Source organism: Macaca thibetana, chromosome 7 (genome assembly GCF_024542745.1).
Source record: "Macaca thibetana thibetana isolate TM-01 chromosome 7, ASM2454274v1, whole genome shotgun sequence".
Lineage (NCBI taxonomy): Eukaryota > Metazoa > Chordata > Mammalia > Primates > Cercopithecidae > Macaca > Macaca thibetana.
In genome coordinates, this window is record NC_065584.1 from 115,311,003 (window position 1) to 115,323,534 (window position 12,532).

At 46.2% G+C, this 12,532-nt stretch overlaps 1 protein-coding gene across 1 annotated transcript in view; it reads left to right on the top strand.

Annotated features, from left to right (window-relative positions):
* Nucleotides 1–12,532, top strand: part of TRPM1 (transient receptor potential cation channel subfamily M member 1) — a 76,224-nt gene that overhangs the window by 9,490 nt on the left and 54,202 nt on the right. Inside the window, exons 3-10 of the mRNA XM_050796075.1 lie at nt 782–977; nt 2,909–3,122; nt 4,143–4,267; nt 5,091–5,262; nt 8,066–8,240; nt 8,656–8,779; nt 9,819–9,891; nt 10,689–10,789. Of these exons, the coding sequence (XP_050652032.1) occupies nt 975–977; nt 2,909–3,122; nt 4,143–4,267; nt 5,091–5,262; nt 8,066–8,240; nt 8,656–8,779; nt 9,819–9,891; nt 10,689–10,789 (987 nt within the window). The 5' untranslated portion in view covers nt 782–974. The remainder of the gene's footprint in view (nt 1–781; nt 978–2,908; nt 3,123–4,142; nt 4,268–5,090; nt 5,263–8,065; nt 8,241–8,655; nt 8,780–9,818; nt 9,892–10,688; nt 10,790–12,532) is intronic.

The window sequence follows — 12,532 nt, forward strand, 5'->3', positions numbered from 1 at the left end:
GTAGAACTAGAAGATCCCTGATGTTGGGGCAGGTTATGGCCCAATGGGCCATCTGTCCAGGGCAGAAAAAGACATATTGGTCACTTTTGAAATAGCCTTTTAGCATTACTTGGGTGGAGAAATGTTTTACTAAGGAACAGAACAATTCAACAATATGGAAAAATTTGGCTGACACCTAAGTAAGTAATTTTAGAACTTTGGGAGGCCAAAGCAGGCGGATTGCTTGAGTTTGAGACCAGCCTGGGCAACATGGCAAAATCTGTCTCTACTAAAAATACAAAAACTAGCTGAGCATGGTGGTGCATGCCTGTGGTCCCAGCTACTTGGGAGGCTGAGGTGAGAGGATCACCTGAGCTTGGGGAGGTCCAGGCTGCAGTGCGCGATGATAGCGCCACTACACTCCAACCTGAACGACAAGAGAAAGAAAAATCTGGAAGGTCAACTCTGTGTTCAGAGGGCATGTCTATACTTTGTCACAGAATGTTCAGTACTTGATGTTTATACTGATGTTATCAAGACATCAAAAAGTTAAAATATTTTCAGAAAGAAAGAGCAGCTATCCAATGTGTCTAAAATCAACTGGCATATAAAGAGATGTGCACTGATTATCTGGAAAAGGCCATCAGATGGGGCATTTCTGTCCCTAATAAAGCTGGCTTACTGAAGTGTTAGTAGGCTCCTGTTTGGGCCCAACTCACCTGTTGAGGTTAATTCATCTTTGCTAATGAAGGGGAAAGGGGGAGATTGTTGTAGAAAGACCCTGCTCTGCCTTTGTTTTCAGGTGTTGCTGTGGCCAGTTCACCAACCAGCATATCCCCCCTCTGCCAAGTGCAACACCCAGCAAAAATGAAGAGGAAAACAAACAGGTGGAGACTCAGCCTGAGAAATGGTCTGTTGCCAAGCACACCCAGAGCTACCCAACAGATTCCTATGGAGTTCTTGAATTCCAGGGTGGCGGATACTCCAATAAAGCCATGGTGAGAAAGGCATTCAGACATGGTGCCACTAGGATCACAGCTTTCATTGGCGGCCAGTCTCCCAGTCCCAAACTGCAGATACCTGGTCTCCTTCATAGCTGTGGCTCAATCTTCCTAGATATTTCGTTGAAAAACCAAGAGATTTATCTGTGCATATGGCTTTTAGCCATGAGGCTTGGAAACTGGACACCATTGTAAAGAACATCTAGTGTCCCGTAAATCCACACCGAACCTCTGAATCCACAAACCAGGCTCTGGCCCAACCCTGCAAACACACTCCATTGCTCCATCTTCAGTAATGAAAGACAAATTCCTTTTTCTAATAACTGTGGACCTGCAGCCCCCTTAGATGTGTTGAGAGTCTTTGGAAATATTTTCCTCTGAGGTCTGTCCACAGCTTCCCTGGGCCTGCACTCAGCTGGCCCGAGAAGGATCAAGGTCCCTCACATTTGCATGTAAACAGGGAGTGCCCTCTGCCCTTCCAGTGAGCCCTGCCAGAGTGGGGGAGGCTTCAGCTCTGTGATCCATTCTAGCTCACTCTGAATTACACTCCTACATGCCCAGTCACAACCTTTTTGCAATTTCATTTTATTTCACTGGCCCAACATCATCGTTAAAATAAAATTTAGTTGCGTTCCAAATGCTGCAATATACAGTCTTCTGAACTGGCTCCCTACATATTAGCCCAGACACAAAGAAGCAGTTCATAGAAGACAAGGCATCTGAGCATTATTAACCTCCTCCTCACTTCGAACAGAAGGTCAGGTTCACATGTGGGCCCATGATCGCCTGTCCCATTTACTCAACAACATCCTCATCCAACTTCTTGGGCCACTGTTCTAGCTAAGCCAGCTTTGGAACCTATTCCTCCAAGGTTAGGATTGCCAGATAAAATACAGGACACCCAGCTATATTTGAATTGCAGACATATCATGGATAAATTTTCAGTACAAGTATGTCCCAAATATTGCATGATTTATTGCATTTAATAAAAATGTTGTACTGAAACATTTTTCATTGTTCCTCTAAAATTCAAATTTAACTGGGTGTCTGAGTCTGTTTGGCTGCTATAACAAATTGCCTTAGGCTGGGTAATTTATAAACAGCAGAAATTTATTGCTCACATTTCTAGAGTCTGGGAGGCCCAAGATCAAGGTGCCAGCAGATTTGGTGTCTGGTGAGGGTCCATCCTCTGCTTCATAGCTGGCACCTTCTTGCTGTGTCCTCACATGGCAGAAGCAGAGAATAAGTTCTCTGAGTCCTCTTTTTTTTTTTTTTTTTGAGATGGAGTTTCAATCTTGTTGCCCAGGCTGGAGTGCAATGTGCAATCTTGGCTCACTGCAACATCTGCCTCCCGGGTTCAAGTGATTCTCCTGCCTCAGCTTCCGAAGTAGCTAGGATTACAGGTGTGCACCACCACACCTGGCTAATTTTGTATTTTTTTAGTAAAGATGGGGTTTCAACATGTTGGTCAGGCTGGTCTTGAACCCCTGACCTCAAGTGATCCACCTGCCTCGGCTTCCCAGAGTGCTGGGATTACAGGCGTGAGCCACCATGCCCGGCCCTGAGTCCTCTTTTATAAGGACACTGGTCCCACTCATGAGGGATCTATGCTCGTGACCTAATCACCTTCTAACATCCCACCTCTTAACACTATTGCATTGGAAATTAGGTTTCCACGTGAATTTTAGGGGAATACAAACATTCAGACCATAGCACCAGGCATCTTTTATTTGCATTTGCTAAACCTGACAATCCTCTCCAAAGTTCCCTTCAGTCACTTGGCCACAGACTCACACAGAGGGCTCCAGGGCCCTGAGGGAGAAACAAGCCAGGCAGTTCTTGCTTGGACAAGAGCAATAGCCTCACTCCCCTTTGACACGAGAAGCAAAACCAAGAACAGAGGCTGAGTGCCACACACTCTTTCACAGTATATCCGTGTATCCTATGACACCAAGCCAGACTCACTACTCCACCTCATGGTGAAAGATTGGCAGTTGGAACTCCCCAAGCTCTTAATATCTGTGCATGGAGGCCTCCAGAACTTTGAGATGCAGCCCAAGCTGAAACAAGTCTTTGGGAAAGGTCTGATCAAGGCTGCCATGACCACCGGGGCCTGGATCTTCACCGGGGGAGTCAGCACAGGTAAGAGCAGGCCCTTTCCCTCCCGATAGTCAATGTACCACCCAGAACTCATTGGGTCCCCAAAGAGCTTCTTAATAACTAAGGACAACAAAACATATTGCATCCTGATCATATTTATGAGAAAAGTGAAGTCTTTATTCCGTAGCTTGTGGTTTTTACTTTGGTATGACTCTTTAAAACAAAAAAATAAAAGCAAGTACAATAATGATTGTCTTTGTTTGTTTGTTTGTTTGTTTTTTTGAGATGGAGTCTCATTCTGTCGCCCAGGCTGGAGTGCAGTGGCCAGATCTCCGCTCACTGCAAGCTCCGCCTCCCGGGTTCGCACAATTCTCCTGCCTCAGCCTCCCGAGCAGCTGGGACTACAGGCACCCACCACCTCGCCCGGCTTATTTTTTTGTATTTTTAGTAGAGACGGGGTTTCACCGTGTTAGCCAGGATGGTCTCGATCTCCTGACCTCGTGATCCGCCCGTCTCGGCCTCCCAAAGTGCTGGGATTACAGGCTTGAGCCACCGCGCCCGGCCTAATAATGATTGTCATAATGGTGAACATCTCTGGGTCACCCATGACATGCAATGTTCCTTGAACTGAGCCCTATACAAGCATCATCTTCATTAGACCTCTTGACAATCCGTTTCCTGTTACAGGAAAGGAAACTGAGGCACCAAGACATTAAGGAATATACCAGGGAGTCTGGCTCTCAATTTTCACGGAAGGGAGCCAAGGAATGCCAAAAAGACTCCGGTTATTTCCAACTTCAGGCCTTAGACATCTGTAAAGGAAATCCCTGCACAGTTGCTTTGGTTTCTGTTTTTGTTTTCCCATTTCTAGAGCTAATGCAAGACTGCTAGTTATCATGAGCTCAGACTTTCAGTGTACTTTGTTTTAATGATAAAGATGAGTGTGTCTCACCCCTGATCTCTAGGGAATGTAGGGACTGAGGGCAAGTGTCCCTAAATTTCATGAATGATAATATGCTGGGAAGCTGAAGAGCCTAAAACATGACTGATGGCTGCTCACAGGTGTCATCAGCCACGTAGGGGATGCCTTGAAAGACCACTCCTCCAAGTCCAGAGGCCGGGTTTGTGCTATAGGAATTGCTCCATGGGGCATCGTGGAGAATAAGGAAGACCTGGTTGGAAAGGATGTAAGTGTTTTCTCTGCGAATGTTGGCAATTGTTTAAAATTAATGATTGATTTTGAGGTAACTATAGATTCAGATGCAGTTGTAAGAATAATAAGAGAGCTCCCTTGCGGCCTTTCCCATTTTTCCAGTGGTAACATCTTGCAAAACCATAATGCAAGATCACAACCCAGACACTGTCATTGATACGGTCAAGGTGCAGAATGTTTCCATCAACACGAGGATCCCTCCTGTTGCCCTTTCATATGTATATACCTCATTTCTTCCTACCCCCACCTCTTCTTTAACCCCTGGAAACCACTAATCTGCCCACCCCCCCACCCCCATTTCAAGAAGGTTCAGTAAATGGGATCATACAGTAATGTAACCTTTGGGGACTGGCTTTTTTTTTTTCACTCCACACAGTTCTCTGAACATGCGTCCAGGTTGCCATATGTATCGGTCTTCATTCCTTTTTGCTGCTGGATGGCATCCCATGGTATGGATGCACCAGTTTCTTTAATCATTTGTCTGTTGAAGAACAGTTTGGCTGTTACAAGTGAAATAGCCATAAACATTTCTGTGCAGGATTTGAGGTTAACATAGGTTTTATTTCTCTATGATAAATGCCAGAAGTGCAATTGCTAGGTTGTCATTATCTAAAACAATTAACTTTCTTTCTATTTTAATGTAACAATTGGCAAAAATAAAACCTTCAACAGGCAGGGTAGAGAGGTAAGAATAGGTTTCAGTGCAGTCACTCCACACATATGTATTGTGCTTGCTTCCCTTGTTTGTCTTAACATCCAAGTCCTGCAGGTCTGATTTGCGCTGTGCCCTTTGTCAGGTAACAAGAGTGTACCAGACCATGTCCAACCCTCTAAGTAAGCTCTCTGTGCTCAACAACTCCCACACCCACTTCATCCTGGCTGACAATGGCACCCTGGGCAAGTATGGCGCCGAGGTGAAGCTGCGAAGGCTGCTGGAAAAACACATCTCCCTGCAGAAGATCAACACAAGTAAGTGCTGGCAAAGGCATGCACTCCTCCTGGGCTGATGCCATCACAGAGGAAACAAGGCTGAGAAGGAGATTGCCCAAGGGGATTAGAAGATTAACCTTGCTTCTTGTTAGGTCAACAGAAAATGACTCACCTAGATGCCTTACCTTAGCCACCTACCAAATCACATACACTGGGCTACGTGGGGATGCTTTGCCCCAGGTTCATGAGTTAGCACAAAACAACCCTCAGTGCTTGCCATGGTGATGGCCTTGCCCACCCTGTTGCCCAGTGGTTCTTGTTCCCTGTAATTAGTTGTTATTTTTTAAATGTTTGAACAGGAAAACAATTTCTCAAAGATTTAGTATGATTCCTTCTATTTGCTGATAAGTATTATGTGATCATTAAATATCTCTGTAACTCTGGGCCTCTCATGTAGACTAAGATGGCTAGGTGGGGACATATCTGGAGAGGGCTGCAGGAGCCGTCTGCTCCTGAAGGGGCATCATCCTTGCTGGTCCTGAGCGGGAGCTGTCACTGTCAGACGAAAGCTGAGGTCGAACTAGAGAGAAAGACACAAACCTCAACCAGATGAAACAATGATAACAACTGGTTAGAATTACAATAACTGGTATAATCTCTTGGAGCATGTTTATACTCCGGCAATTCTTAACGTCAATTGTTAAACGATCTGAAAGAGTAGTTTGTTTTTCCCATTACTGGCAAGATTTTTGTGGGAGACCATCTAGTCCTGGCGAATGGTCATTGGGAAGCATCATGTATGGGACTGTGATACTGCAGAGTGGGTAGAACGGGGATGGCCTACTAGGAAAAGTTGTAGACTTCCAAGAGTCAGATCTTGATGAATACATTGGTTGATGACTAAATTTTTTTTGTTCTCACATCTCTAATTTTTCTGGACTTGTAAGTTTTTACAACACCCCACTTCACTGGCCATGTGACTTGTGGGCTTCCCTTTGTCATCCTTCGCCTAGGGCTCTGAGCAGGGCAGGGACAGCAAAGGGGTGCTCAGTTGTCACTTCCCACAGAGCTTCGAGGACCCCAGCCTAAGCCAAGAAGAACCTGTTCCACTCTGTTGCTCGAAAATAAGGTGATTTGGCCACCATATTCCTAAAGATTGAGAATACTGAGCCTTGCTTGGGTTGGAAATCTCAAAGGCAGAGTCTAGGATATCTTAGTTCATTTTTCCAAATATCTCCTGGTCAGGGCTTGGCACAAAGCAGACCCTCAATGCATGTCTGCTGAAATGAACTTAACCGTAATTACTCTGATGGACACAGCAGAGCCATTCAACATATGTAAGAGTCCCTGACTGTAGAAACGCCTCATGGAAGCAAATTAGAGACTCTGAAATGACTCATTTGAAATTCTCCAATCTTCTCATAACAAATGCTGGCAGATTTTATCTGAAGCCCTTCAGAGCTGAGACCAACGACACTTCCACTTGCCTTTAGTTAATGTTGATCAACTAATTCCCACCACAACTAATGGACAGCTGGTGAAACAGGCTCAGAGTGTGGTCTGTCATGGCTAGTGTGGTGTAAAATTGGGAAGTAGGCAAGTGTGCCTCCACTCCCATTTCCTTCTCATTCCAGAATCCCAGCTTCCTGGAATCTTCCTGCCACCTCCTGCTTCCCAGAGCCATCCCCGCAGACTCTGCCACCAAAAGTTAGTCATTGCCCACTGTGTTCTTGAAGAGTCCTGTTAACTGATAGAGACAGAGGGAGGACTCTGGGAATAGGTCATTAACTGATGGGCTACTAGTGGTCCATGTGGCTGCGTCCAAGATCAGCGCTTTATTCCAGCCACTGAAGATGGAAACGTCAACAAGAACAGTGTACCGCATTTGTATGCTATAACATTTACAAAATTATTTGGCAGCCAAACACACGTACTGATATTTTTACACCTGCAGGAGGTAAAGGAGGCACTGTGATTGTTCACCTTTTACAAATGGCTGTCTAAGGCTCTTGGTGATTTGGTGAGATGTCATAAAGGAGAGGCCAGGAATTGAACTGCAATTTCCCTGGCTGGTCCCCTTTCATCATCTCATTCTTCAGGGACAGCCATCAGGGTAGAAATTTCAGACCATGGGCTAGGACAGCCAGGGAGGTATTTTTCCAGCAAGGAATATCTTCCAATATTTCTCAGTGGTCACCTTGAGGTAGCCCGAACATCGGGTGAGTGGGTTATTCAGGAGTTTAGCCATATGGGAGTCAGAAAGTTTCAGATTTTGAGGTCCTGGTTTTCCCAGTGAGGCCATCATATGTGACAGAATGCAAGAATGAAAATCGGGCTGGGCGCAGTGGCTCACACCTGTAATTCTAGCAATTTGGAAGGCTGAGGCAGGTGGATCACTTGAGCTCAGGTGTTTGAGACCAGCCTGGGCAACATGGTGAGACTTCATCTCTACCAAAAATACAAAAATTAGCCAGGTGTGGTGGCATGTGCCTGTAGTCCCAGCTACTCAGGAGGCTGAGGTGGGAGGATTGACTGAGCTGTGAGAGGTTGAGGCTGCAGAGAGCCATGATCATGCCACTGCACTCCAGCTTGGAGGACAGAGTGAGATTCTGTCTCAAAACAAACAAACAAACAAACAAACAAACAAACAAAAAAACAGAAAAAGAACAAAGAACAAAGAAAAGACAAAGAAAATTGCTGTCATGTCCCTGAGTTCCTTCCAGCCAGATGGAGCACCCCCGAGTCGTAATGTTTTTACTCTTCCCTATACTTCAGGAGTTAAAACGACCGTGCAGACAATGCAGGGCACAGGTGGTACCGGTGAATGTGGTTTGTGTTGCAGGACTGGGGCAGGGCGTGCCCCTTGTGGGCCTCGTGGTGGAGGGGGGCCCTAACGTGGTGTCCATCGTCTTGGAATACCTGCGAGAAGAGCCTCCTGTCCCCGTGGTGATTTGTGATGGCAGCGGACGCGCCTCGGACATCCTGTCCTTTGCGCACAAGTACTGTGAAGAAGGCGGGTAGGATTTCTGACGCGCGAGGAAGGGCGGGTTCGTAACTGCCTCTTTGTTGGGCCAAGGAGCAAATCTAAAGTGATCTGCGTAGACATTCCAAACATGTTTAAATCAGGAAGATTTGCTAGATCTCCTCTCCCATTTCCTGAGGTCAGCATCCAGGGGAACCGTCAGAGGCAGGGTGTTCCTGGTGGAATTCTCTCTCCCTCATTTCCAACTTCATTTTCCCTTAGAAAGTTTGCAACAAAGCTGGAATTTAAGACAAGTGAGAATACGGTGTTTGACGACGGTCACTTTTTGTCTCCTGTGTCAGGATATCCTCCCACAGCAAAGTCTCAAATCAAAGACAGACAGATGTCTGACGCATTCATATAGAGATTTAACTTGCCTTGTTTTGTTCTCTTGCATTTTCTTTGAACAGAATAATAAATGAGTCCCTCAGGGAGCAACTTCTAGTTACCATTCAGAAAACATTTAATTACAATAAGGCACAATCACATCAGCTGTTGGCAATTATAATGGAGTGCATGAAGAAGAAAGAACTCGTAAGTGTCTTGAATTTATTTCCAAACAAGCTCTGTGGAGAGAATTATGTTTCCTTTTCTAATTCTGCCCATGTGTGCATGACAGGCTTGTTCGTATTTTAGTCCGGCCTTTTCCGAGAGACAGTACAAATGCATACCAAATTGGCGGCTGTGTCCACATGACAGAAGCTAAAAAAGCCCATACAGGGGAGGGCCCCTAGTGCTTTCGAACCTTAGCAAGTGGGGCGTGACATCACACAACATCCTTCGAGGCTCATAAGATTACTCAGATTCATAGTCTTGAGGAAAAGGGCCACATACCACCCTGTCAGGCATGTTTGCAAAGTTGTGTTATTTTATTTCCCATTCCTTCCCTCTTCCGTTGCATTTACAAAGAATAGGCCCTCTTGTCGTGCACAGAAGAGGGACTCCAAAATTCTAAGCCACACATTTCCTACAAATATCTCCTGTCTGATTAGTGCATCTCCGATGGCGACTGAGAGTTTGGAGTGCAGCTCCCTCCTCTCGAGGGTGCCAGAACGGATGGGGAAAATAATACAATCAGTATGCAGGCAGGCACCCTAGAGCAATGCTGCAACTTCCGGAAATCAGCTGGGCACGGTGGCTCACACCTGTAATCCCAGCACTTTGGGAGGCTGAGGCAGGCAGATCTCCTGAGGTCAGGAGTTTGAGATCAGCCTGGCCAACATGGCGAAACCCCATCTCTACTAAAAATACCAAGAAAATTAGCCAGGCATGGTGGCGTGCACCTGTAATCCCAGCTACTCAGGAGGCTGAGGTAGGAGAATCGCTTGAACCCGGGAGGTGGAGTTTGCAGTGACCCAAGATTGCGCCATTGCACTCCAGCCTGGGCAACAAGAGCGAAACTCCATCTCAAAAAAAAAAAAAAAAGAAAAGAAATCAACAGCACTTGATTTGGAACTGTTTAGTGTCAGGATCATTTTATTATGCGTCAGTCTCTGTGGTCATTTTGTAACAACACCCCATGTCTCCCTCTTGTTTTCAACTTGGCTTTAACTCGGTCTTTTCACATTTTCAGGTCACTGTGTTCAGAATGGGTTCTGAGGGCCAGCAGGACATCGAGATGGCAATTTTAACTGCCCTGCTGAAAGGTGAGCTCTCGGGAAATGGTGACTCCTGTCCCTTTGATGTTGGCCTGGCTGGCAATCCTTCCCTCCCGGCCTCCCGTGGATTATGTCTGCTGGTGATAGACCCTGAGCCAGCCAGGCTGCTTGAGCGGTCTCAGCGTGAAGCCACGGCAGAATGACGAGGCTGGCTACAGGTTTCTGTGGGGCGGAGGTCTGTGGGTGCTCCTGGACCCATCATGGGCCGAGGTCAGAACCGTTTCTATTTGTAGCTGGTTCACTGAGGGCTTCAGCTCCTAGAGTGTAAACATGAGATGGATTCCTTTGCAATCACTACATTCCACAGTGTTCTGTCCAATTTCCCCGTCTCGGCTCTAATGACAGGCTTCAGGCCGGCTTTCATGGCCGGGGGAGTCTGCTCTGCAATGCACACTTCCTCCCTGCCTCTCGGTTATCCCGGTGCCATGAGGGGGCAGGGAGGACAGAAAGAGAGGAGGGGTCACTGTCAGGCTGGCTGCCTGGCAGTCCCAGGGTTCCAGCCTTCCTGGAGATCATCTCCAGGGGCCCCAAGTCATTAGGTTCCTCTTCTGTCCCTCCCAAGAAGACCATGCACAGCTGGCATGGGAAGAGGCTGCCTCCACCTTCCTCCCGGGAAGCTCTTTCAGCTTGGTGCCTTTGTGGTCTATTCAGGGCGAGAGCAAAGGCAGCAATGCTTAGTTCTAGGCCAGCAGCCCAGGGGAAGCCTGTGCTCACCACCCAGCACCTGCCAAACCCTGGCAGTCAGGTGAGGAGTGAAAAATCATTCCGGTTTTTTGCCTTTCCAGGAACAAATGCATCTGCTCCAGATCAGCTGAGCTTGGCACTGGCTTGGAATCGCGTGGACATAGCACGAAGCCAGATCTTTGTCTTCGGGCCCCACTGGCCGGTGAAACTGTTTTTTTCCATTCATATCATTGATCATGACTTTGTACAAGTGACACATGAGTATGTTTTCCCTTGTGACATGGAACTCAGGAAATGATGTGGGGTTTCTGATGACAGGATATGTAATCTATTAGGATCATTAGAAGATGTTACTGTTTAACTTTAAAGAACCAACAAGAAGTAAGAGCTACTGGCACCAATTCCACATTCAAACCAGTACTCCTGAAGAAATTAATCATCAAATATTTTATTGTTGCTGGTGAAAGTGGGTTTTTACCTTTTTAAAGAAAAAGAAGAAGAAATAAAATAGCTTATTAAAATTAAACGCAATGCTTCCATCCAGGGCAATGATTTTTCAAACTATGTTCCATGAAACCCTGGAGGCCTAGAGAACTCTGTGTGTGTGTGTGTATGTGTGCGTGTGTATAGGGTGTCTGTGTGCATGTGATATGTGGTGTGCCTGTATGTGGTATGATTATGTGTAGGTGAGTAATGTGTGTGGGCATGCGTGGTATAGTGTATATGTGTGCATGTGGGTGTCATTGGGAGGGTATTGTGTGTGTGTGATATGGGATGAGCAGTGTGTGTGAGGTGTTGAGGAGTACTAATGTGTGTGCATGACATAGGGATGAGCATGTGTGTGTGTGTGTGAACACACGTAAGTCTGCATGATAAAGGACTCCAGGCCTACTCCTCCTTCAGTCAAAGCAGCTTCTTTGATCCATTTTATAGGTTAGGAGTCAGGATAAATTTGTGTTTGCAAAAAGGGCTCTGCTGCTTATGAAAGGTAGTAGGAATATCTAGAGGATTTATATTGGTTTTAAAAATCACATTTCTTGGCCAGGCACGGTGGCTCACACCTGTAATTCCAGCACTTTGGGAGGCCAATTCAGGAGGAATGCTCGAGGCCAGGAGTTCAAGTCCAACCTGGTCAACATAGTGAGACCCCATCTCTACAAAAAATAAAAAAAATTAGCCAGGCATGGGAGTGCATGCCTGTACTCCCAGCTACTTTGGAGGCTGAGGCAGGAGGATTGCCTGAGCCTAGGAATTTGAGGTTACAGTGATCTATGACTGCACAACTGCACTGCAGCCTGGGTGAGAGAGTGAGATCCCATCTCTAAAACATAAAAAAGAAAAATGCAAAACCATTTCTCAAAACATCCCTGGCATATTGCTGCGTAAATGCATTTTATTTAACTGCCTCTGTGTTTAGGTCTCCCAAAGCATTTAACTGCCTCTGTGTTTAGGTCTCCCAAAGCATTTAATTGCCTCCCAAAGCATTTAACTGCCTCTGTGTTTAGGTCTCCTGAAAGTTGCCTCCACACATTGCCATAACATGTTTTACCACTCTTTATTGATTGATCACGTGTAGGTGGATCCATCAGTTCTCCACTTGGTAATAGAAGGAAATGGATTGCTCACTCTGCTTCCACTGCCCCTGTTCCTCCTGGATTTGATAGTTGCCTATTTAATTCTATTTTTTTTTTTTGAAATGGAGTCTCACTCTGTCGCCCAGGATGGAGTGCAGTGGTGTGATCTCAGTTCACTACAGCCTCCACATCCTGGGTTCAAGTGATTCTCCTGCCTCAGCCTCCCAAGTATCTGGGACTACAGGCACCCACCATGCCCAGCTAAACCTTTTTGCATTGTTAGTGGAGACAGGGTTTCATCATGTTGGCCAGGCTGGTCTCAAACTCCTGACCTCAAGTGATCCACCCGCCTTGGCCTCCCAAAGTGATTA